Source organism: Apus apus, chromosome 1 (assembly GCF_020740795.1).
Source record: "Apus apus isolate bApuApu2 chromosome 1, bApuApu2.pri.cur, whole genome shotgun sequence".
NCBI classification, from domain to species: Eukaryota; Metazoa; Chordata; class Aves; order Apodiformes; family Apodidae; genus Apus; species Apus apus.
This window is the reverse complement of record NC_067282.1, coordinates 13450698-13478063: the sequence shown is the minus strand read 5'-3', so window position 1 is coordinate 13478063 and position 27366 is coordinate 13450698. Positions and strand designations below refer to the sequence as shown.

Genomic DNA, 27366 nt, shown 5'->3' with positions numbered 1-27366 from the left:
CATGAACATACATTTCTGGTAAATCTGACAGGACAATGCTGTCTTGATTAATCACTGGACTAAGAGGCTCCTCATAGTTAGGTCCATTTTTTTGGGACATCTCAGTAACAGGCTAGCAACTTATCTTTAGAGAAGAGGAGCTTGTCCGCTATGGAGACTTTTCATCATTATTCTCCCATTTGTTGAGCTGCAAATAGCTACATAAGGCAATGCCTGAACAGCAATAGAGCATGAGCCTGAGAGCCAATGGAATGCGTTTTTAAAATTAATCTCCCTTGTTTCCTCCCTCTTCTCTTTGTATCTTCGTACACATTGATTTTCCTGAACTGGCAGCTGGGGTAATATTTGTTGACAACAGTGTGGCTGTGAAACTATAGCACGCATCCCTTAAGCGGAGACTTGTCAGAGCTGCCCCTTCACCCAATGTTGTGCACTGCCTTAACCGGCCAAGGTCAAACAGCTTTCTCTCACTGCATTTTCATAGTCTCTGAGGGGAAGAACAGCTCCAGTGAGTGATCCAGTGGGTCTAGGGACATTAACCTTTCAGTTTCTAGGGTAGCGTAGTGTGTATTTTGAAATAATTATTAGTGTTTTTAAGGGAGTGGGGATGATTTTCAGCAATGATAACGTTCATGTGGAGAAGTTCGTTTTTTAAAAAAAATGCCAAATTGCAAGTTCCTTGGGAGATTTTGCTACAGTTGGGCCAGTACTGCATTTCCGTACATTTATTATTTTTCAAATTATTAAAACAAAAAAAGATACAATCAAGATCTCTATGCCAAGAAAGTTTAAATTTATAATTATTTATCCATATGCCTACTATACAGACATTGCCTAGAGTCTGGGGCACATGCAGATCATTAAAATCTAATTAAAATCTAATAACAGCACATTGGCTACAGACTGGGGGTAACTCTTCATTGGCAAACATAAACTTGCTACAATGCTACTCTACAGAAAATTCTATCATTCCCAGACTTGTAAATTTCATATCCTCAGATGCACGCCTTCAACAAGATTGAGGAAGGAAAACCTTTAAAGTGCCCAAGGGAAGTCAGCAGCAAAATTACTGGTCATGTATTGAGTAATGAAAAGACTACAGAAGAAAAAAAAAAAAGAAAAGAAGTTAATTGTGTTTGTTCATTCTGTAATGAAAACTACAGCATAGTCATCAATCAGTTGCACAGATAAAGAATATAGATTCTTATATTGAGCCATGTCAGGAGCCATGGACATTCACTTTAATTGTAAGACACATGGGAATCATCATTACTGAAAAAGAAACTTCCCAAAGCAGTCTCGTAAAAGTGATGAAGTAGGGGATGTGAGAAGGAAATAACTTTATGACTCTTCCAGGGAAAAACATGTGTGAAGAGATGAAATGACCCTATGGAATTAACCAAAATTAGGCCAGGAATATGGAATTTAGAGAAACCTGTCTTCTAACACCTTATTTTTTTTTTATTTTCTCCCATTATTGAAAAGCAAACTTCAAGCCTTGTTAGCATTCAGTTGAAGTCAAATAAACACAAACATACAGTAAAGCCTGAGGGAAGTACAGTAACCCTTCAACTCATGATAGCTAGCTCATTCAGTTAATACATGTGGCTCTCAAAACACTGTTTTTAAAATATTTTGTATGTACGTCATGACAATTTATATGTTATGGGCAAGTAATGAAGTGATAGAGAAGTTGTGCCATCGTGTCACCTATATATGGCATATTAAGGGCTTATTAAATAAACTTTGCTGTCCTGTACAGTATAGCAATCATTGTCTAATACCATTACTTAAGTGGCCTGTTTCTGCTACTCTTCATTATGTTCCCACAATGAATGAAAATGACTGAAGAACAAACTATGGCTTTCAATTATGAAAAAAACCCCAACAACAACAGAGTTAAGATGGGCATTCTGTATATCTTCATATCAATCCTCTTACTACAAGTCAACTGTTAAGTCTGGGACGGAGACTGGCTTCCAATATAACACTGATGTAAGACTTAAGAAAAACTATAAAACCAATCCAACCCCCAAACTTGGGTAATGATGATAGTTATGTCTAGTGAATGTGAAATGTTCTATTTGCCATCACCAGTTTCATAGATATTCATCTCCATGAACTACTAATAGAAGGTAATGAGTGATGAGTAAGTTCTGCTTAGTTTAAGAGACAATAATGGTTGAAGCCATGATCTGTTCAACTGTTGTTTTGTACATACTGCAAGTGGTCAGTGCTGTGATAGGAAACAGCAAAACTGTCCTCCTTGTTCTCAAGGTGTGAGGAGAAATGTGACTTTCACCCACACATTGGTCTCTCCTTGATGAAAATTGGAAGCAAATTATATAGCTTTCTATGCTAAAGACTATTTGAAAATTCATATTTGAAAAAATGTATCATAGAAAGAAACTGGATATTACCTTACTATTTAATTACATACAGAACTACATGGGTGTCACAAATCATGGTCAGGAAGAAATCTCACCTGTAGCAACAGGTTAAGCATGATCAAGTAGCATTCATTCATGTCTAGAGAGACATTGAAATTCAGAGATCTAAGTTCACCCAGGCTTCCTATGATTTTTAAGAAACTGCTAATGGTTGGATCAGCATAAAAGCTCAGGTTCTCTAACGCTGTGCACTGAAATGCCATGGTTAGTTGCCTGGATCCTTGGACTCAATCCACAGCCTTAAGATAACCTTGTGACCTTCATATACATAAAGTTAGACATCTGTGAATTGCATTCACAGCTTAGTAAACGGAGAGCTAGAGGGTGTATGGATGTCTTCAAAACAGAATTTACTGTGTCCTGCATGCAGGTACCTGAGCCAATTGCCTGTAACAAGCTAATGAGCATACTGAGAGCAGTCCAGCCCAAATATAAAAATCTTGTTATCATAACTAATTTGCTTGAAGGAACCTGTGCCTAACAATTCTGTACCTGAATGAGGTAATTTAGAGCCTGTCTCGTTATTTCTATGTATAATTTGTGCAGTATGGACCTAAGCAGGGGAATTCTAACGAGAGAGCTACTGCACTTTAGCTGGACTTGGCTTCCTACTGGCAGTGGACCTGCAGTCCAAAGCTGCAGTTTTGCTGCAAATGCAATTATTTGATTTTACTTTTGCCAATTAGTATGAGGACTAAGACAGCTGTATAGAAAACAGAAGAAGAGGACAAAACTTTCTGGGCCTTGGTAGAAAGAGGGCTTTTTTTATTAGCAGCTTGCCAGTTTAGCAATACACTGTGCAGACAACCAAAAGATGCATGGGAAGGACTATGACGCCCATAACCCTGGCATTAATAATCTTTGTTGAAGCATTTGTCATGAAAACTACAGCTTTACAACACTGAAAGGGAGGTATAAAAGATGCAGCCTGTTATACAGTTTCCAAACGGAATCATCTTTGTCCTTTAGAAAGAGATTTTTTAAAAAGTTAAACATCTGTACAGATGTTACCTGATGTGGAAAGATTACATAGCAGTGCTCCCTCCATACAGCAGTGTCCCTCTGAGGCGGGAGGGAGGAACATCTGCCTTCCCATGCCCGAATCAGCGCTGCTCTCCTAACAATGGGAATCGTCATTCCCTTTTAAGCTCATACTGAAAGCTTTGAATAAAAGTCTTAAAAAGCTGGTTGAAAGTATTAATTCTGAGGGAAACATGTAAATCTAGATGAAGTCTTCCATTAATATTTAATCTCACTATGACAAAACTTGTAATTAAGATGATTAAATGACTGAATAAAACCCTATATTTACATCCTCTAGAAAACCACAATGAAAAGCCATAATCCTGTTTACAGAAAAAAGCAATAGAGGCCTTTTAAAATGTAGACATTGAGTAAACCTTGTTATTTACACAGTTGGTGATTTATGAACCTTTTGCTTAGCAAGGGTACCTAAGAGTTCACTGCCTGGGAAACTCATCCTGGACCAAAAACAAGTGGAGGCTGAGGAAGATTTGAATGTCTTGTTTATAGAAGAAGAAGAAAAAAAGGATACAATTTTATGTTTTTGGATGAACAAATTATCTATGATTAATATATTTCACAAGGGACAACTTAAGGATTTGCAACAACAAGTATTAGTGAAAAAACTCCTATACTAGGCACATTAAGATGATACAGGACTCCAAATGAAGTCAGAGGTAGCATTTTTTTTGAGTGACGGTCCAGGAAAAACAAGAGATGAGAACCTGCTGGTGGCTGTTTGTCATAAGGAGTCTGCACAAAATAATTTTGTTGAATGTATTTTCCTTCAGCATTCTGAAAGTTCACAGTGTTTTTCCCCAAAAACTCCATTTTTCTTCTCAGTTATTTCTCAGCAAACATGACAATAACTTATGACAAACTTATTTATTAAAAACAATAAATAATTTCCTCATCTAAATCTGTACTGCAAATGTTCAGAATATATTTCAGGTATTTTTATTTTTTTTTTTAGTTTGTGTTTTTTTGTTCATTACATAACCTCTTGATAATATATCATAGCATTAATAAACAGAAATCAAGCCTGTATACACATGAAACTTGTTTTCTGATTAAATTATTTCAAAAAGGAAATATTTTTTCTGTAAGTGGTGCTTTGTAAAGACTTTCAGATTTTTCTGGAATAGAATGAAGTTATTATTAAATCTAAAGTATTTACTTCATCTTCTATATGAAAACATGTTAATAAACCTATACCTCTTTTAGAATAGTATTCTTTCACTAAGACATATTCCTTTTCCCACAATGATATGGTCATTTCCTAAAAGGACTCAATCCTGGCAATTTTATAAGTAGTTATTGACTTAAGAAATTGAGAAATGGGATTCTGTTGAAGGAAAAATTGCTTATGAGGTTCTGAAGAATGATTAAGTTTGATATTGTATCACGGGTTTATCTCCTGGGATAAGTAAGTGAAAGTTATTTCTAAAGGTGCTGATCAATGTGAATAAATCAATATAGCAGAGCTTGCAGTGTTCATCCGCAAAAATGTCTCTATCATCAAAAACACCCTCATAACTCATGGTCTAGTTAATTTTAGATGTTCACACATTTCAAACATGCTTTAAATAGTCTTTACCTTAGATATATCTACTACAATATCTTAGTATTCACTTGAATTTTGTCTCCCAGATGATTTTAAGGGTCAGCATTTCTTAGGACTATCTAGAAAGCAGAACTTTGTGGAATGATTTATTGCTGAAACCAGATGTGGAATTTTTTAGAAGGCCCATGGGGGTAACTCTCTACTTTCCTAGGAGATTCCAGCCCCTGTGCTAATAACATTTGCAGTTTCACTGCAGTACCACACGGACTTAAAACATCTCAGTATTTTGCAAGTAGGAAGATGGACAGAAATTGCACGTGGTTCTGCATTACCATGGCAAACAAAAGAAAGGGAAACCAAGTCTGCTTCCCATTCACGAGGTTGTGTTTACATCTGCATATCAACACAATTTTTCAGCTTTCAGTGATTACTCTTTCACACTGCAGAACCTTTCTTGACATAGCTATGATGACAAAATTATGCCAACAGGGGCTTAAAATATTTTTCTAGAAGTAATTTTCCTGCTGGCATATCATACCAGTGCTCAACCAATACAAACTAAACCAGCTGAACACTGCCTGTGGGCACTGTAGTTTCCACAGCAAGGGCTGGCCCACTGATTAAAATGAAAGATACCAGGTTTTCATCATCAAAGGTAATGTGTGTATTACAGTAGACCATTGCACTGGACTCTGTTTAGATATAAATTTAAATCATAATTTTAGGGAAAAAATTATGAACAATTTGATGACATATAATGTGCATTTTGTGGAATGATAGCTGTTACAAGGCATATGACTGCTTCACTCTTGGTGGCCATCTATTCTTACACTCTCAATTTGTTTGGAGAAATCAAATTCAGCTGTGGTATTGAAACTGTCTCTCACTTTTTCTTCCTATGTCTTTTCTCTGCCTGCTTACTTGTCACAATCAAGCCTTAACATCCTGCACTCAATTCCATCACTTAGATACTGCAGTGTCAACTTCAGAAGTAGATTATAAAGGCAATCATAAGAAGATAATGTAACCAGAACAGAGAAAAGCATAGATATGGCCAGATGATTAATTACATTCATAGCTGTAATACAGTAATAACAATCATTTCAGAATAAATAGAAACTGAACACATTTCTCAAACAGAAGCTCAGTGAAAGTTTTCTTTTCTGCACCTTTTCCCTCTGCAGTGTGACTTTTTCCAGGGCTCAGATTTGGACAAATTAAAAATCCTGTCAGTATAGGCCTGATTTCCCAAAGAGAAAACAATACTATACTGCATCTTTTGAAAAATAATATATTTTATCTAGCACTGCATCTCTGGGAGTTACATGGTATGCAAATATGAAGACATACTTAGCTATCTGCAGACATTGCAGAGAGGCAATTGAAAAAGCAAAAATGTAACCTCTCTGTAATATTTACACTTTCATTTGGGAATCCACAGGCATTTCATGGGATTTAAGATATTTCTGACTTCTAGCAATAATGCAGTTGTACTGGAAACTAATCTATACAGCAAGAGGAAGCAATCAAAATCATGGCTGTACTACTGAAAACAAAAGACAATTTGTATTCAACAACTGTCTCTTGACATTGACATTTGGAACAATTTCTGAAGGTTTCTTAAACTCTAAAAGAAATCTTCTGTGACCTTGAGGCAGCATATTCACCACTGGTGGCACAAAGACTATTGTTATATTCAAGTTTTATACAGGGAATAAGACAATCTTGTAACAGAAATTCTGCTGCTATTCAGTGGCATTTGCAGTGTATGAGCTTTAATTACTCCTTTGGTACTCCAAAAATAAAGCAGAATTGTGCATATTTTATTTTTTAAGTTCTGCAATTAAAAATACATTGTATGTAAAATACTGAGCATCCAATAATAAGCGTACTGTAACGGACCAGTGGGCAAACAAGCTGCATCCTTCTGTACCTGGCGAATGAAGTGGAGGGGAGCACATCAGAACCACTCCTTGACCTTCACGTACAGAGACAGCACTTCTTGTCCGACCACTAAAATTCCCCAGATCTGTCAAAAGGAGAGAGCATTTTAGTTACATATTGCAGATTTTTAATTTTGTGGCTACTGTGACTTACATTTTATTTCCTCTTGTAAAGCTGACAGTTCCTTTTTTCATGTCTTAATCTATAATAGAAAGGCCTTTAAAGATAAATCTATTTCTCTTACAAAAAATTTCAAGTTACCTCAGCATTTTGTTACCCTTTTTGGTGCATTTAGATGTAGTATCAAAGAAAAAGCAGCAGACAATATATATATATACTTTATTAAAATATTTAATAGTCCTTTCATTTCTTTTTGCCATACCCTGCTTGGCTTTTTTTTACCTGTGGAAGTGACTCATGCCCAGTGAAAAAAAGAAATAAAAGTGGAGAGAACACCTCGGCTAGTATCCAGACTGATGATTTTGCTTATTTCATCTGGACAGTGCATGGCACATTGTGAGGAGAAGAAAAGAAAATCAGCTGCATTGATTCTGAATCCAAATCTGGCCTATAGCACATTTACTCCCTTTAAATGCTTTATCTCTCATTTCTCTGATGCTGTAAACACAATCCAGCTGTGGGTTAATATATATTCCCTCCAAAAGTTTCCCTCAATCAGGTGAATAAGGAATATTTCATTTTTTGTACAAAAAACTTTTCAATGATGCTGTAAGGAAATGCTATGAACAGTTCATTGTGTTTATTTAAAGCCTCTCAAGTGGAAGATCGGATTACTCCATTTACCACAGGGAACAATGGACCTGATTTCACATTTGATGTAGCACAACAGATGTGACAGCTCAGTTTTGACATCAGACTGGTGTCTCACCCATTCCACAGTGCCAACAATGCCATCTAAAACCTCTATTCACTCACAATTTTTCTAGAGACATTTCTCTCTGGTGCAGAGGAAGAAGAAGAAAGCTGCAATAGGGGTACACAAAGATGTCTTTGAAAAGGACAGTGAAGCTTCAGCAGGCAATAAAAGAGGATCTGAAATATGAATAGCTGGAGTCAGTAGGAGCATCTCTCCTTGATGTTCAGTGACCTATAGCTGTACCTGTTCATTTCTGCATACAGACCAAGGTGCTGTTAAGAGCCAGAAAACTACAAACAGTTTGAACAGATTGAGTAGAATTATTACTTTCTTAACAGCACTCAGCTGACAGTTCTTGGTCAGATGCTGAAGCTCCACATCTTCCTCCATGCCTAGTAGTGCCATAGGCACTTATAGGAGGGCAGGTGTCAGGACGATGGGGCCAGACTCTTCTCAGTGGTGTCCAGTGACAGAGCAAGGGATAATGATCACAAACTGGTACACAGGAGATTTAACCTGAATATGAGAAAATACTTCTTTACTCTGAGGGTAACAGAGCACAGGAAAAAGCTGCCCAGGGAGGTTATGGAGTCTCGGTCCCTGGAGGCATTCCAAATCTGCCTGGATGTGTTCCTGTGTGATCTGCTCTAGGGGATCCTGCTCTAGCAGGGGGGTTGGACTAGATGACCTACAATTCAGTTATTCTGTGATCTAGAGAGTGGGACAAGGAAGCAATCTTTTCTGCTTCTAAATAAAGTCTCTGAGATTTGTTTTCACAGACTGTTCCTGCAACTCTTGTAAGCCTGAAGATGAGTAATCAGAATTTTCAGAAACATATTTATTTTTTAAAAAATTAAGAACTTCACTGTATATTGACGTATTTTTTTTAAAAAAAATCTTTAACTTTGGAAAATATTTTTTTATTTTTCGGACAAAGCTTATAATTTGTGTATTTTTCCTGGATTATAAAATATTTAAATTTTAATGTAGAATATTCTATTTCCTGGGGCTATACATTTTCAAGCTTGATATTAAGTTTTTACTATCTGTGATGCACAACCTGGAAGCTGGTCAACAAAAAAAATTGGAAATTTGCATTATCTAAATTGTACCCTCTATAATTAGATGTAAAAGTTTCATTGTTTTTTGCTGTTTTTCCCTCAGGTGATTAAATGCTATTTTTTAATTAACTATTGGCATCTTCAGGATTTTTTTTTCCCAATTTTCTGTTTTGTACATGCATTGTGATGGACAACTATTCTTTTTTTTTTTTTCTCCAAATGAAAAACACTAACCTCCTTTTTTAGTTGAACATAAAAGTACTGTGTGTAACTCAAGCTTCCATTTGTTCAAACCAATCAATTTCAAGCCTAAGAAAGAAAGTAACAAAGAGCTTTGAATTTCAGCACTTTTTCACTCTCTGTTAGGTCTGAATTGGATTTCTTGTTAGCATACAGTGAAAAAAAAAAGGATTAAGAGGTACAAAAGCAAAGATTTAGCTGTAAAACAAATAAATGTAGGAAAGCTTAAAAGGAAGAAAAGGTGAAGGATCATGCTTGCAGTTCCCCCACATTAAAATAGTAAGTCCAGTGTGGAATTATCAAATGAAAAGGAAATTTAATTAATTTTCTGCAAATCTCAGCCATTTCATATCTAGCCATATTAAAAAAAGAAGAAAGGCAGCTACTCAAAAATATTGAAAACCCTATCATTTTACTTTAGAAAATCTAATACAGTTGATCATAAAATAAAGGAGGTACAGAATCAACTTTTCAGGTGGGGACTGTAACCTCTCACACAGCAGTGCTGGCCATCGGTTCAGTATTCTTGCTGCTGTATAAACCTGTAATATGTGACATGTCACACAGCCCCACAAAGAATAAGTTTATCCCTCATATCCTGATGATGTATATGGCTGATTGATAAGAAAATGTTTTTTTGTGATCCACAGGTGTCCGTCTTATGCCCTGAAAGATTAGATTTATTTACCCTTATCTCCTTGTTAGCAGCAGAGATTATAACATCCATTATATTATTTTCTAATCCCTGGGGTTTTAGCAACATTAATTCCATGCTCTTTAATATGAGAAACAGCCTTAACCACTTTGAAAACGTATTGTTAAGTCACCATTTCTAATGTAAACATATTATTTACAATTTATATGCAAAATAACATTCTGGATGGAGTGTGTGCGGCAGGAGCAGCACAACTGTCTGCATTGTTAAAAGTAAAAAACCATAACATAAAAAAAAATACTATACAGCGTCACTAGAGAACAACCCATGGCACAGGAACAGTCTCCACTATGAAAGGGAAACAGTATAAAAATTCCAGAGTAAGCGCAGATAGAAGACGATAAATCAAATGGGCTTGGTGCAATTCTTTCTGGATGTCCTACCTATACTTCAGGTGCAATTAGCTCAATCGTTGACAGAAGTTATGAGCTTGGGAAAAGCATTCAGATCTCTGATGCAAAGCAGCTGCCAGGTAGTATGGCTGTCTCTGCAGTGGCGAACCCTATTCTGAAAGGAGCTGAAGTATGGGTTTCTCTCAGCACACATATGTACTGATGTGCCTTGTGGAAGAATGGCACTCACCACCAGAGAGTATCAGTTTAAATAAGATCCAACAGCAAACAAAACACTTCTGTGGAAGGTGAAAAGAGTAATGGAAAATAAATTAGGAAAATCTCAAGGCAGTCAAAGTAACAGAAAAGCTTTGCAGGCCACCAACAACAAATAAAGAACAAAATAAAGGGGGAAATACTGTGCCACTGTCAGAAGGACTTGTACGAAAGTTGGAGCAGTTTTTACCACTTAAGAGCCTCCCAATTTGCCTTCACTGTAATTTGCCTTTTAGGCATGCATGGAGGGATGATTCATTCTCTGTGCTTATCAACTAGCTGCAGTTGATAAGGGCAGCAGTGAAGGGGCATGTTTTTTTAGACCCTGAGAATGGTCTACTGATGATTGCTATGAATTAGGTTCAAATAAAAATTAGAATCAGATTTATTTATTTAATTATTTATAATTTTAGGCAATTACTGTTTGTTAACCTAGCATGGAACCTGTGGAAAGTTTTGTAGTTCATTATCAGTTACTTAAACCACATTCTATGTTTAACGTAGAAAGTAGACTGGTGTAGAGCAACACCTTTTGCCAGCCCAATTCCATGAGTTTAAATTATTTTACATGCAAATTTATTAAGGAGTTTAAAATTAACATCATGTGATATGTATAAAAGTGATTAAAGACATATGCTGAAGATATCTGAAGTATAAAGCAGGTGATATTCTTTCTAAAACGGTAAAAAAAGCTCTATGCAAGGTCTGTCAGACCAAGGACAAACTTATTCATTGCATTATCACTACACAGAGGGCAGCCTTACTCTCCTAGTATCTGAAACACAGGACTAAGAAATAGACTTTGAGCTGGGTTTGTAGCTCTTTAAAACAGGCAAGATTTACAGGGAAAATAATTAAATTAAAAATATGTTTTTCAAAATTCCATTATAACCTAATTAAAAAACATGGTTTGACTGTATACTACATGCAATCGAAAATATAAATGTTGTGTGTAATAGCCCATAAACACAGGCTGTACAAGAATAAAAGGTAGGTATTAAAAAATGACATGTAGAATTGTATAGGGAACTTTTAAATTGGATTAATTAAATAAAATACTCACAGAATACCAAAATGGCCAAAGAAATTAATAGATAATTTTCTATCAATGTATACTCATTTTCTAGAAATACAGATCAAATAGGTGAAGTCATATTATTACAGTCACTCATTGGACCTAAGAGTAACTTTCAATACTGAAGGTGTAAAGTAGAAAATATGTGAAAGGAAACTCTGGCAAAAAGAGTTTTGCTATGACAGAAATAGCATCTCACCATGGTTATAGGAAAAACATACATTTTGAACTTTTAAAAATCACATTACCATGTGACTTTTTGTGATGAAATAAGGGCAAGATTCAAGTACTTTAGAATGTATCATGCTTATTATCATTGGTGCTGTTAATATTTACTACTGGAAAGCTTTTGAATCTTTCATGGATCAGCAGCCTGACATGACCCAAAAAAGGTAACCCTTTTTCTCAAAGAATTTACTGTGCAAGAATATAATGAGAAACAAGTGAGAGAGTACAGAGAAGCAGAGATATATTTCATGCTTATATGCCAGCCACTCTGTGTATCTCCTGACTCTGGGCCCCTCAGTTCAAGAAGGACAGGGAAGTGCTTGAAAGAGTCCAGCGCAGAGCCACAAAGATGCTGAAGGGAGTGGAACATCTCCCTTATGAGGAAAGGCTGAGAGAGCTGGGTCTCTTTAGCTTGGAGAAAAGGAGACTGAGGGGTGACCTCATCAATGTTTACAAATACGTAAAGGGTGAGTGTCAAGAAGATGGAGTTAAGCTTTTTTCAGTGATGACCAGTGATAGGACAAGGAGTAATGGATACAAATTGGAGCATAGGAGGTTTAAGGTGAATATCAGAAAAATTTTTTTTACTGTGAGAGTGACAGAGCACTGGAACAGGCTGCCCAGAGAGGTTGTGGAGTCTCCTTCTCTGGAGACATTCAAAACCCGCCTGGACGCATTCCTGTGTGATGTGTTCTGGGTGATCCTGCTCTGGCGGGGGGGTTGGACTAGATGATCTTTTGAGGTCCCTTCCAACCCCTATGATTCTATGATTCTATGATTCACTGAGGTTTTTTAAGGAAGGCAGGTGGTTATGCAGGTGATTCTAGGGAATGTCAGCAAAAGGTGATGAGAGGCACAGGAGAAAGCTTAAACACCCCTGTCTGAAGCTGTAAAAGATGAAGAAAAGAAGACACAAGATAATGTATTTTCTTATGTTTAGATCAACTGTTTCCAAGATATTTCTCAGTTACTATAATACGTGGTTTTTTTCTCAGAAAAAAGTAGAAGTCATTAAGGAATCTTTGAACAAAGGTAGTCCTTGAGTGTGTTCTTGTATATAGAATTTCCTTTCTACCAAGCTGTCAGCATGAACTATAATGTAAACACTATTCATTCATTACCCCTGAACTAAAGTTTCACTATGAAATACTAGAGCTAAAGAAACTTTGGTTTTTTTGTGTCATTAGTGACATATTTATATATAAATATTTTTTCTATATGATAACAATTAAAAAATACATGTTCCCATGCAGTCAGTAGTATTACCCTATTTATTGTCCATTTTCATCTAGCTGTCTGTCTCTAACTGTTTTATCTTCGGAGAACATTTTTTTGTACCTTCTACATTTCCTATCATGATTCCATAAATGTGGCTAGTACCTGCTACAATAATACAATTTATTATAGTAATAATTACCTATTCTGGTGAAGATAAGAAATAAATATAAGAATTTTGTAAAAGGATGTATTTATTCTTGTATGAACATAGCATATTTTTTGTGTTCAATGTCCTTCAAAATTATTTTGCTATTTATAATTAAATTATTGATTAAAAAATTAGAACTTCTTAAAAAAAAGAGAAAAAATAGAATTTGCCTCTATTTACTATGCTATACTTGTTAAAAGGCAATGCTGTTTTTAAATTAAAATATTCATAACTTGTGATCCTCCATAGATTTTCTACAAAATATAAATTGATATGCTTATTCCACAGTTTTCTCTTGACCAGCTACTCATTTTTTATATGATGTAACTGTTCATGGAAGGGTATCCCAGGAGTTTTATTGATATTGGGAGCTTTGAATAATATTTAATTTTGTTACACCTAGTTTTGATACCCTCAGCGAACACCATCAGCATCATCAATAAACCTTAATTATTCCCAGAGCCTTGAAGAAGAAAGAGAATTTGTAGATATCAAAATCTCCCTGAACTTCAGTAGGATTTCTGCTCTCGTAAATCCTGAAGTACTGGATCAAAGAGAGTTAGAAGAAGAAATATTTACACACAGAATAAAATAACAAGATAATGCTAAAAGTTATAGAGCCTCTATATGACTCAACTTGCCATGTTAATTGCACAATATATGGGATGTTTGTGGTTACAGTTGCTGATGGTTATGATTAATTAACTACAGTCATTCTTTGTCTGTCAGATTTCATCTATTCTCACAAGAATTATTTCAGCATCCTTCTCGGCTGTCTTTCATATCTACATAATATCAAGGCAAAATACAGAACCAGGTGGAAATATTATAGTTAAGACTTCTTTGTCCTCTCATTCTGTTCATGATCTGTCATTTAGAAGCAACAGCTACAATCCAACAAAGAAACAACCAAGATTAAGTGACAAATGAAAGGAAATATTTTCAAATACAGTTGCCAACATTTAATCACCAAAATAAATTGGGTCAATAAATGGTACTATTTCGAGAGCTTCTAAGGGAATAGATTTTCAATTAAGTAATGTATGCAATGTCATTTTTTGTATACACATTGTTTTACATAATGTTATTTGCATCTTGAGAAATGCACTTTTCTATTTGGATCCTTATTAATACACCTTCCTGGCACTGAGGGGTATACCATCCTTTTTATATTCTGTATGCCTGATATTGGTAATTCTACTTTCTTACTTTTTTACTTTGCATTTCTGAGTGCTTCTCCCCTCTTTGTTGTTTGATCTTTTGGTCACTTTTTTCAATTACACTATTTCAAAAAATTCAAGGATATATTGCAAACATGATTTCATTTGTTATAACTTTCTTCAGCTAGATGTGACTTTTCCCTCCTTTAATTAGTGACTAAAGATAGCAATGCCAGTTAGGATTTTGCATGATTAAACATGGAATGATGAGCAGAGTACAGTTTCTTATCAAATGATGCCATGTAGAACTGACAGTGACTTACCTCCTCCCTACAGTTTATTGTAAAATCTTGGTAGAGGTCTTGTGGTTCACAGGAGGATGATGTGTAACAATGTTAGTTATTTTCTGACCACTCTGAACAAGTAGTTAAAGAGAAGATATTCTGTATTTAATTGAGCTAATTCATACTAGATCCTAAAACATTGCTAATATACATTTAATATTTTCATTTCCTGGGTTCTGGTCCCAAAAATAACATAAAGGCATCACTTCCCTGTGTACTGAAGGACATTGGAAAACTTTAGCCTGTAGGATCCTTTCTTCTGCATCTCTTAAGCTCCATATCTGGCATTGTCAAAGCTGGAATTTATGAGAAAAACATGATTTAAAATAGTTAAGAATTAAATTATTTTCACCAGAAAAAGATGGCAAAAGAGGTAAGCTTTCCCAGATTCAGAAGAGATGGTGCTGAGGCCACCTAAATTAAAATCTTTACAACTTCCACAGATTTTGCAATCGAGACTACCTTCCTTCTTTTATACCACACTGGCAGAATATCATCATAAATCCATGGCTTGTTTTGTCTGACCTAGTTTAGCCCTCTAATTTAAGAAGACATTAATCCTACCCAGGAATTTATTATTTTTCTTTACTGACTACAAAGGGGACCTAGATTTACAAATTCAGGGAAAGACTTTTTAAACTTTCTGGATAGTTTTATTTAGTGGCATCAATCCAGCAAAGGTGGTACAGACAAAGGCTCTGCAGAAAATAAAATAAACACCTGACCTACCAAGGTCCCTGTTCTGAAGATAACAATGTGAAGTTGTTTGATAATGTTTTGATTGTTCTTTTTTAATATATTTTTTTTCTGGCTAACTTATGTTTTGTGTAAATTGAGGTATTATTTCAGAATTGCAAGTTACATGTGCTTGAACTGCTGTTCAGATCTAGGCCTTGGAGAATGGTGTGACTGTCCACAATCCAATAAGAGCTGGAGGCTTACAGACACCATTTCCATGAGATATAACACATCCAATTCTGACTCCTCTCTAGACAAGTCATTTCACAGTGCTGACTTTTCACTGTAACAATGTGTATAAATTTCTCTATACTTTCTTTCTGGTCTGTCATAAAGAAGAAAGTAATAATCTCCCAGAAATCATTTATTTGCTCTTCTGTAAGAGTTGTGGTGTCCAATATAACCAGAAAGTCAATTGTGACAAAATAAATAAGTGCTTGGACACATTGAAGGAGTAAATCTGGAAGACCTTGATCTTAGCTGAATAGCTCAACTGGAAATGAAGGCTTGACAAGCACAGAGTGTTTCCTAGGTAGCAACTGGTTGTTACATATGATGCCAACTGTTTTTAATAAGGCAGCTTATACTGGAGCATAGTATTCTGCTTAACATCAAGGTGATACAAGTCACTGTAAATCATAGTTCAGGATATGAGCATGTAATTGAACACGTAAAGAGTCATCAAAGATAAATAAATTGCACCAGTCAGCTGAGTTACTATAAATTGTTGCGTACTTCAACCTTTTCAATCTGTAAACAAGAACGCTTCAATTAAAAGCCCTGTGAAGGTGTTTTGACCATTTATTTATTGATCTAATATGTGGCCAATGAACAGCCCATTATTTATTTATTTTTAATGTCACTAAAATTACACCTTGGCAGAAGACTTCATAATTATTATTCTATGTACAGTTATTCTTCTGTGTCACTTTTGTTCTAATTCTGCCACACGACAGAGAGGTTTAATATGCAACTTTTCCACCCTCTCCTCCCCTCTTCTTCTCTTTCCCCTCTCCTCCTCTCTCACCTCTTCCCTCTCCTCTGTTTTTTCTCAAGAATTTTATGCTTCTTATCCAAATTATATCCTACCTGAGATACCTATATAAGACATGGAAATAAACACAGATACATCAGCAGTACTATGTGGGCTAACATGGACTGACAAGGTTGTGCAAAGCAGTAATTGCAGTCTTTGTTTTAGAAATGTACAGGCAGCAATCCCTCAGCAGCTCATCTGATAATTTAAACTCCTTTATCATTTTTCACAGTTACATATTATTGCTAGTTGATCAATAGAAATAAAAGTAAAATATTTTTCCTGAACTAAGTCAGTTAGATGCTTGACAATATGGATTGATTTCTTTAAGCAATCTAATAATTGCTTCTCTTTTAACTGACCTTCTTAGGGCAAAACAAATTATCGCCAAGGATGTCCCAGCTGTGACAGTGGCACAGACCTCTGATACTGAAACTAAGCACAAGGAAAGCTGTGAAAGCTGTTTGTTTGGAAGTTATTGGTAGTTGGACAGTATTACTAATGCAGTAGGGAAGAATAGCAGAACAGCTTCTCTTCTTATATGGAGTGCTGACCATATAACAAACGAGACAATCAAATGTTTGACAATGCTTTATAAGCCTGCAGCCATACCTAACGATAGGTGCATGCAATCCTTTAAAAAAAACTAAAAGTCCTAGAAGGCAAATATTTTCATTTAAGTCAACTGAACTTGCTCACAGGAAGGTCACTACTAATGATTCAAATGGTACTTGGAAGACTTACATTCATGATTGATCACAGATCTCGAGTCATATGGACGAAATCAACTACTCAGAGGCTAAAAAGCAAAAAAAAAAATCAGTCTGGGAATGTTTGGAGTCCTGAATACTTGAATTCTCTATGTTATTCTTCTGCTAAGAGGAATCAGACCTGTTAGGGACTGGTCTTGTAGGAAGGTATCATAAAGGAGTTTTGACAGTTATTCAGAGAGAGTCAGACATAAAAGAGGACATGGGGGGGGAAATTTTTAAAAGCCATTTCAAACATATGGTGTGCTCTTGGTAGGGCAGAATAAATACATAGTATATTTCTAACCGGAAGGAAAGAACCCAAGCTTTTCCAAGTAGAGAATACAGTATATGAAGGAATTGAAAATTCAGAAAACAGAAGTGACAATGTGTTGAAAATAATGTTTGGCCTTGATACTGAAGTGGAGCAAATAATTAGAGACTGTGGAATGAAGACTGTGAAGGTTGCTGGTCTGATTTTAATATTATGAAAAGATGTAAAGAATTATTTGGATTGTAATTAATATCAAAGGGAAAACCAGGAAAAAAATCCACAGGTTAAATGCTTACAGAACAGTATTTTCTGCAGCAACATTGCCAGATGGTCACCAAAAGGCTTAGAACAAGCAGAATAGGAACCTCAGAGGTGCCCGAAAGCCTTGTTCCTGAATATAAAGTATTAATTTACAAAGGACCTGACACAGCCAAAGAGCCTTAGTACCAAAAAAATAATAGGTGAAATTATGCATATGTAATTTTACCATATTTCATGAGGAATATCTTATTCATACCTGTTGCGTTCCAGATGGTTAACATTATATATTACAAAAGTAGTTTGTTTTCCCCCACTCCACTGAGAGTTATAGTTGGTTTTACCAAAAAGGACTGAGTTTTTGCTATCTGAAAATCAGGTCTTTTGAAAATTTCTCTGTCACATCAGTATGATATGTTGTTCTGATGGCATACTTGTAAAAAGAGGCTGACAAATCCAAAAGGCTTTAGAGAAAAGTTATGAGATTAATTTGCATTACAGAAAACATCTTACAGTGATAAATGCCTAAGCCGAAGAAAAAAAAAAAAAAAAATTCTGATGAAGCTAATGGTGAGAAAAGGAAAAAGACTTTTCCACCATTTTGGCTTTTTAAAAGAACACATCTGAGCTTCTGAATCAATGTCCTAGTCAGTCTAGCTGATCTTACAAATAAATGTTTTATGTTTAAGTTCACTCCTTGGTCCCTTTGAACTCAGTGGGTATACTAAACTGATTTAAATACGGGCATAAATATTTGTATACCTTGGAATAACATTTTAAACACTAATTTCATGCATAAATTGTTTACATAAAAATAATAGCAAACCAAGAGATACTCTTAGAAAAGAAAAATAGAAAAGATAGAAAAAATGGTAAATTCTTTGTTAGTGATGTGTGGAAAATGGTACAAGGTTGCTGCAGTGGCATAATTTCATTAATGATTGATGAAATCTCATTTAAAGGACTGCCATTTTAAAATATGGTACCTAAATACTTGAGCAGAATTGCATCTATGCTATCAATATAATTTAATATAAATTATTTTGTTTCATTCATTGTAACCCATTTTGTTTCATACTCTAAGGATATGTAATGGAATTTTTATCAGCGTAATTGAAAATTATTGACAAGAACAACTACAGTGGTAGCATATATTAATTTTTTTTTTCTAAGTCAATTGTTACTAAATATTACACGCTTCCAGTTAAAAATATAAGCATGGATTGCAGATTAAAATTAACTGTGTTTAAGCTCATCCCAAGTACATTGTCATGCCAGAATATTTACAATTACTAATTCAGATAAAGTAATATAATAAATGTCTATGGCCTATGAAATATTAAACAAAGGTAACCAAAGGTAATATGAATGGTAATGTGACTAAATACTAGTGGCTTAGTCATTGAGGAGATTCATATGTGATTATACTTGAGGCTAACAGTGTAATGTTAATGCTGACAAAGTATTTTTTAAATTTATTTTTACGCAAATAACTTTCAATGTATTAGAACAACATTTTAAATAGGTATCCCTATTTTTTGGGAATTCTTTTTTGCTTGGAATATAGATGAGTTCTTTCATTCTAACATGTCACCACAAAGCCATACTTGTGTGTGCTGAATTTTATTCTCAGTGTGGGATGTAGTTGCCTGATATCAGAGCCAGTGAACCTACTCTTCCTTTAGAAACAGACACTTCAAAGTCCTGATTCATTTGACCTACTCTAGATGCCAACTTGACATGAATGAATTGCATCTTAGTAGTGCAGTGGATTAACGAGTGAATCAAAAAAATTAGTTGGGTTGCAGCTGCCTGTAGTGTAGATTTCTGACATTAAATAAGAATTATCCTTGACCTTCAGATTGTTTTATCAATATTATTTTGTCTATGATGCCCTGGTAAAACTGAGTAGAAGATGGCAAAGGATTCCTCCCATACATGTAAGAAAAGTTCAAAGGCAAGCATAAAATCCCTTAACTGTGTTGGCTCTTGATTAGTAAAAGGTGAAGCATTAATTTTTAATTTTTGTCAGTACAGAAGTGACCTAACTAGTTTTTTAAATGGTACACAGGAGATCAAGAGACTAGTGTAGTATTTTTCCAAACATTTTCCAATAAAGGAAAATTTGGCCTTTAATCTCAAGACTTTCTTGTTTTGATGCTAATTGTGTTGTAAGATACTGTTACTGACAAAGACAGTAGCATAAGATTTAAAACAACCTGGGTATACACATCTAATTTTATACCTAATGTGTTTTCTATTGTTTTGCAGTATAGAAAATCTAAAAGTTATACATATTAAAGGATTTTATATTGACTTTTCAAAGAATTCTACAGTGTGATGAACTCCTGCCTACCGGTTTGGTGATTCTTGTACCTATGCAGACTGCTAAGACTGAATAATACTTAGACAATCTCATCTTCTACACCTTGAGAAGAAACTTACTGGAGAAAACAGGGTAGCAGACACGCTACCACCATTAGATGTCCAGCTTCAGATGACTAGCAGACTGAATCCAGCATGCATTAAAGCAGCTAACATTTCATATTTATTGTTTCAGTGGAAGCAAAATGTTTTCAAAATAACAAGGAAGAAATGGAAATGACTTTGTTATGCACCAGTGTTAAATCATTGACTTTATGAAGAGTTAGGAAACTATTTCCCTTTCTAGAAACATCTGTAATGTCAAAGAAGCAAAGCCTTTGGGTGGGTATTGATTTCAGGCAGACAGCACAAAAGATAATTGCTATCATTTAAACCTGCTCCTCAACCTCACAGATGCAGCTGGAGTACTTCTGCCTGCTAAGTCCTATATTTTAAATGCCACCATTATTTTAAAACCTCCAAGTTAGTCCAGTGCTTCTTATTTCTCTTAAGTAGAGCTGAAAAGGAACTTAATAAATACATATGATGGGATATATGTACAAAAGCTATAGAAGCTTCCTAAATGAAAGTGGAAGGAGCATTGATTTTTTTTTTTTTTTCCCCTCAGAACATTAGACTCTAATGTACAAATAGTGAGAGGGATGGAAGAAAAAAGCAAGTCCTGAACTCCCAGAATAGTCATGCTCTACTGTACTGCAATTATATCAGAATTTTTTGGGACATATCCTGGCCTAATGTAGAAAATTTAGATACACTCATATATTTTAGTGTTTAGAATCTACACAAATAGCAGTGAAATCTATTGCAGATGAAAGCATCTCATTTGTGTTTAATCACTTAACCCAGCTATCTTATTATTTGATGCATGAGGTTACACTAAAGTATTGTTTATGTTCTTGATGTCTTAAATCAGTACAGTATGAAATCTCTACTACTTTGAACACACTCTTATTTCTGGTCTGTTAGAGAGAAATGGTTTTGCTCACCTGTCTGCACTTGTCCTCCTTTAAACTAGTAGGTGAATGGAACTATGATATAATCAATATGATAAAGAAAATCTAATCAGTTGAACAAACATATTTGGCAAATAAAACAGTAAACCAGTGATTTCTCTCCAATAGTCCCAGAATTATCAGTGGGTCATAAAGAGATGCTACAGAAATACGTAGCTGGTCAATAGAAGTTTATTGCTTTTACAAGAATTTAAATTAGAAACTTGAGGTTGAAGATGCAAGGTGGTCTCCAGGAACCTCTGAGAGATTGTACAGATTAATAGCCTGAAGTTTGGAAATAACTATTATAGGCAAAAAACCCCACACACCTATAATTGCAGATTCAAGACGTCAAAGGCAAAGGAAGTAGATACAATATAAAATAATGTGACAGTGGAAAATAATGCAATACAGTGACCTCTCAACAGGGAGCAGAAATCAGTTAATTCAAAAAGTTTAGTTTGAAAATAACTGATTGTAACATAACATGTATAAGGTTAAGACCATCAGCAGAGTAAACAGAACATGTTCACTGAAAATGAAGCTACACTTGTTTATGGCAAAAAATTTTTGTTCATTAGCTTGACATGACTTTTTTTTTATCCCAGCCTTGATTCAGGTTGATTGTCTTCCAGTTAACAGTTGCTCTTTTGGTCATTGGGATCACTAGGAAAATAAATGAAATTCCAGATTTTTTTTCTCTAGAGTTTTTCTTAAGTGTCATTTTGTCTTCTTATATTACTGCAGTGAAATTCTCCAGAATAATTGTGAAGCTTTCCTGAAGCATTTTGTAGGAAAAAAAAAACAATGACTGGTCAGTCTTTTTAGATATACTCTGTCTTTCAGTAGAGATGGCATAGATGCTCATGGCATGGTGCCTGCAGAGGAGGCATGTCCAATACATCTCCCATGAAGGGGATGCAAATTCCATTTGCCTCCAGCAGACTGCTCAATAGTTGTTTGGTAAAATAGGTGTTGTCCTGCCTTTTTCTTATATAATGTGAAATTATATAAGAACCACTAGAACTTCAAGTAATCTTTTGGGAAAACAATCAAAACAGAACAAAACCTAAAAGTTTAAATGTTTAAATAGATTTAGGTTAAAGGCAAGTTGCCACTGCTCAGCTGTCCTCATCTTAAGCACCTACCTTAATGCATCTCAGGTATTAAAAGTCTCAGTGAAGGTTCACAGATCCTATCATGTCCTTGCTTCTTATATTCATGTGTAAATAAGAAAAAGTAAAAAAATGATGTGTTCAAAGCTATACATATAGATCAGTTAGATAATACATCCCAAGATTGCTTTACACTGAGAGTTGACACTAGTCAACTTCAGAAATACATATGGAAAATTACAGGAATGCACTAGAACTTCTAAAAGAACAAATGGAATAGACAAATAATATTTATTAAGTTCCCCTGTATGTTCTCCTATGTCCTCAAATCTTCCCTGTGGCATTAATCTGTTCTTTTATAAGAAACAGACATGAATCTTTTGATCCAAATCGTATGTGGCACTGATGGCCAGGTGCTAAGCAGAGAACATACTCTCCCTAGATGACAGACATGAAGGTTTAGAAGGGGAAAATCAGGAGGAATCTGACAGTTTTGCATTTGTGCCTGGGTGTCCTTCAGTATCTCTAATGCTGAGCAGAGCATTTGTGCCAGATCCATGGATGACGAGATGGAACTGCTTTCATCTCTTGTCATTCTAGAAGGAAGTCTGGCTGATGAAGCTAGAGCTTTCATTGCAATTGGAACTCCAGACATCACAGTGCCACCCTAACAGATGACACAAGTCATACTTTGTAACTGTTTCTTTCCTCTTGCATCATATAAGCTTAGAAATCTGTCCTTCATTTTTTCAGGGCATGTGTAAAACCATTATTTTAAAACTAAAGATGATATTTCTTGAGGATACTTTATGTCTTCTACTCTCTAACTGTACATTTAGCTAAAATCTGTGAACCTGAAGAGACAACTTGTCATATAGATATTGTCATATCAACAAGCTCACAGTACTGGGTGGGGTGGAGAGCACTCACTGCTTTATTTCTCATGCTTTATTTTGGCATTTTTTTTCCATAAAAAAATACCCGTTGCTGAAATCTCTAAATAATAGTAAAACCCTCCTAGTAATACGTTCACAAATCTAAAGCTGGATGTTTAACTTTCTATCTTCTTTTCCTCCCGCAGAAAATAACTCAATCTTTAAATGAATTTTCTGTATTTAAATCAATATGAAGGGGTAATTATTTTTCTTCTAGTTTCTCTGTGTAATCCATATTGGTGTCATAGGGCTTTCTGTCAGCCCTGTCCCTCAGAATATGGAAATGCATGTCTTTGCTTGTCTTCTGAATAAACTGAAAATACTGCACTTCACAACCCTTCCCTGAAGTAGGTCTCATTTCAGTACAATAATATTGCACAACAAAGTCCAAATTATTTAACAGATAGTGGGGCATATAGAAGCTGTAAATTAGAAGGATTATAGTATCAGAAGACAGTTCAGGGTGGAGAGGACCTCAGGAGGTTGCTGGTCGATCTCCCATTTAAGCAAGGTCATCCACAGAGTCAGACCATGTTGATTGGAGCTTCATCCAGTTAGGCTGGAAAAGACCTTCAAGATCATTGGGTGAAACCATTAACCTCAGTCTACCAAGTCCAGCACTAAGCCATGTTCCCAAGTGCCACATCTAGATGATTTTTAAACACAGCCAGGGATGGTGACTCAACCACCTCCCTGGGCATGTTCCAATGCCTGACAACCCTTTCAGTGAAATTTTTTTTTCTCACATCTAGTCAAATAGCCCCTGGCAGAGCTTGAGTCCATTTCCTCTTGTTCTATGGCCAGATACTTGTGAGAAGAGACCAGCGCCTACCTCTTTACAGCCTCCATTCAGGCAGTTGTAGAGGGCAATGAGGTCTCCTCTCAGCCTCCTTTTCTTCGGAGTAAATAGCCCCAGTTCCCTCAGCCACTCCTCAGAAGACTTGTTCTCAAGACCCTTCACCAGCTTCATTGCCCTTCTTTAGACACTTTCCAACACCTTGATGTCTTTCTTGTATTATGGTGCCCAAAACTGAACACAGTACTCAAGGTGTGGCCTCACTAATGCTGAGTGCAGAGGGACAATCACTTCCCTGGTCCTGCTTGCCACACTATTTCTAATAAAGGCCAGGATGCCGTTGGCCTTCTTGGCCACCCGGGCACACTGCTGGCTCATATTCAGCCACCTATCAATCAGAATCCCCAGGTCCCTTTCTGCTGCATAGCTTTTCAGCCACTCTTACCCCCCAGCCTGTAATGTTGCATGGGGTTGTTGTGGCCCAAGTGCAGGACCCAGCACTTGGCCTCGTTTAACTTCATACAACTGACCTCAGCCCATTGATCTAGTCTGTCCAAGCGTCCCTGTAGAGCCTCCCTGTGCTCAGGCAGATCAACATCCCCTCCCAACTTGGTGTTGTCTGCAAACTTACTGAGGGTGCATTCTATGTCCTTATGAAGATCCTTGATAAAGGTGTTCAAAGTAAGTGGTCCCAACACTGAGCCCTGAGGAACTCCACTTGTGACCGGCTGCCAGCTGGATTTAACTCCATTCACCAACACTCTCTGGGCCCAGCTGTCCAGCCAGTGTTTTACCCAGCAGAGCATATGTCCATCCAAGCTATGAGCAGTCAGTTTATCTATCAGAATGTAATGGGAAACAGTGTCAAAGGCCTTACAGAAGTCCAGACAAAGGAATAAGTTTCTCCTTATAACTTTCACTTCAGTTTGTGCCCATTTTCTCTTTTCATCCTGTCAATTACCACTCTCTTACACTTTATACTATTAGTGCTGTCATTACTTAAAGTATCTTTAAAATATTTTTGAAATTATTATTAAAATAATTGAAAAAGAGGTCGTTCCTTGCCTTGGTATTTATAAATAGGCTGTATTTTAGGCACTGTGACAGAACCAGTCAGAGTCTCTTAGTGCTAAAAACACCAGCCTTTACAATTTCACTGTGCACCTTTTAATGTTGACAAACCTCAGGAACTCAGGGGGCAGCTGTGACATTCAGTGCACTCTGGAGACAAGTTCTGTTTTAATCAGACAAACTATTAAATATAGTCTCTGCATGGTCCCTGTTAGAGGCAGGAAGACACCATTTATCTTTGTAAGGATACATTTCTCTATCATTTACATCAGTGGGGAATTTATCAACATTATCTCCTCAGAAATCTTGCTTTGAGTAGAGCATTTATCTGGTTGTCTTGTCTTTGTCTAAATCCTTTCTGGGCATTCAACTCTTTCTACTGAATTAATATCAAGAAATCAAAAACCCCAGGTATAGTAATACCTGAATGATATATGCCCTACACATGGACCATCTTTCTAAAAGGGTTCTGACATTTTGATATGTTATTATATTATGTCTTTTATGTACCAAGTCTCTATGAACTGATTTTCTCATATATTTTGTGTTACTGGAATAAATGGAGTTATGCAAATATAAACCCACATGCAGATCAGTTTTCTTATGTGTTTGTTATCTAAATAGGTAAAGCCCAGAGGCACAGAAGGTCAACATGCGATAAAATATTTTCCAACAGCTTAATGCTGTGTAAAGCACAATCATAGAATCATAGAATCATAGAATCATAGGGGTTGGAAGGGACCTCAAAAGATCATCTAGTCCAACCCCCCTGCCAAAGCAGGGTCATCTAGAGCACATCACACAGGAACGCATCCAGGTGGGTTTTGAATGTCTCCAGAGAAGGAGACTCCACAACCTCTCTGGGCAGCCTGTTCCAGTGTACAAGATAGACAAAAATGTGTGTAATAAAAGTGAGTGATAAAGAAAATAAATCACAATTATTAATCTGTTTAATGTGTAGATGAAAGAGGTAAAATTAATCCTTTATATTATTCCATTGTGTTCACAGACGATCACAAAGGTTAAATTTAACAATTGTGTACTCGGTTGATAATTTAATTATACCTGATTTATCACTTTGAAACTCTTGTGTCAGAATCTGTATTACTGAAGAACAGCAAGAGTTTGTAAGGGGAGAAATATTTTCAGAGAATAGTAATTCACCGCAAAATACCTTTTGGATTTCAGATCTGAGTGCTAGCCAGACAAGTTACTGTGAAAGGCCTTATCTGATCACCAGTATCTGCAGTCTGCCCAGAGTCAGCTACTGTTCTTGAACACATGTAAAGCTAACCTTACTTTTTACAGCACACAATGTACAGGAACAAGTAGGTCTACAGCATACACAGGTTTTGTGCAGGGGCCTTAAAAAGCTTTCAGTAGATGTCCTGGTTGGAAAACAGTTCTGCATTATCCACTGGGTTGAAGTACACTGACAAGAAGTCAAAAGAAGTAATTTTATGAAATAACACTCTCTCAACAAAGCAAATGTTTAAAATACGTAGGTACGTAAAGGTATGTAATCAGCATTATTACAACAGAGGAAAACAGATCAGGAGCTGCTGGTCTGCATGGTAGGCACCTGTGAGACACAGCAGCTCCAGGTTTTGAGTCCCCTCAGACGCTGCAAATGGAAAAAGCTTTGCCTTATACAGAGGCATGGCTCCAGCTTCTCTTTGCACATGGCAGCATCTTCCATACCCGCATACTTTACTTACAGAAGCAATATAAAACCAACCAGTATCTACCATCCACCTTGGAAAAGGAATTATACCCACATTTTTCCCTGACTTTGACAACTGTATTTGTGTACAGTTATTAGAGGGAGATCAAGCCATTTCCATTTTTTATTGTTTTATCCTCACAGAACAGAAAAAACCCCAAAACAAAACACACACACACAAAAAAAAAACCAACAACAAAAAAACGACAAAAACTTATGCTGCGGCCAGATCTTTTGCATTTGTTTTTCTCTTTGGAGTGCAGTAAGTGTGGATGGCCAAATTTAAGTCACAGGTACCTAGCCTACTATTTAGAGCAAATTAATCTGAATTCAGTCTCTTGGAACTGAAGCCTGACTTTGGCCATGAATCTTTTCCTTCTGGTCCATAAACTTGTCATAAAATAATTCAGGCTGGAAGGTACCTCTGGAGATCACTACAACCCTCTGCTAGAGGAAGGTCCGGCTTTGATCAGGCTGTCCTATCTTTTAATCTCTCCAAGGAAGGTCTCTGCCAGAAGAGTAGAGTTAGCAAAACACCTCTTGGGGCCAGACAATTTAGAACTAAAACATTGGTTAAAT

The 27366-nt window shown here is 36.0% G+C and overlaps 1 protein-coding gene across 3 annotated transcripts in view; it reads right to left on the bottom strand.

Moving 5' to 3' along the window:
• Window positions 1–27366, bottom strand: part of CNTN5 (contactin 5) — a 628741-nt gene that overhangs the window by 184424 nt on the left and 416951 nt on the right. For all 3 annotated transcript variants that reach the window (XM_051643085.1, XM_051643105.1, XM_051643094.1), the window contains one exon: window positions 6971–7066. In XM_051643085.1, coding sequence (XP_051499045.1) covers window positions 6971–7066 — 96 coding nt within the window. The remainder of the gene's footprint in view (window positions 1–6970; window positions 7067–27366) is intronic.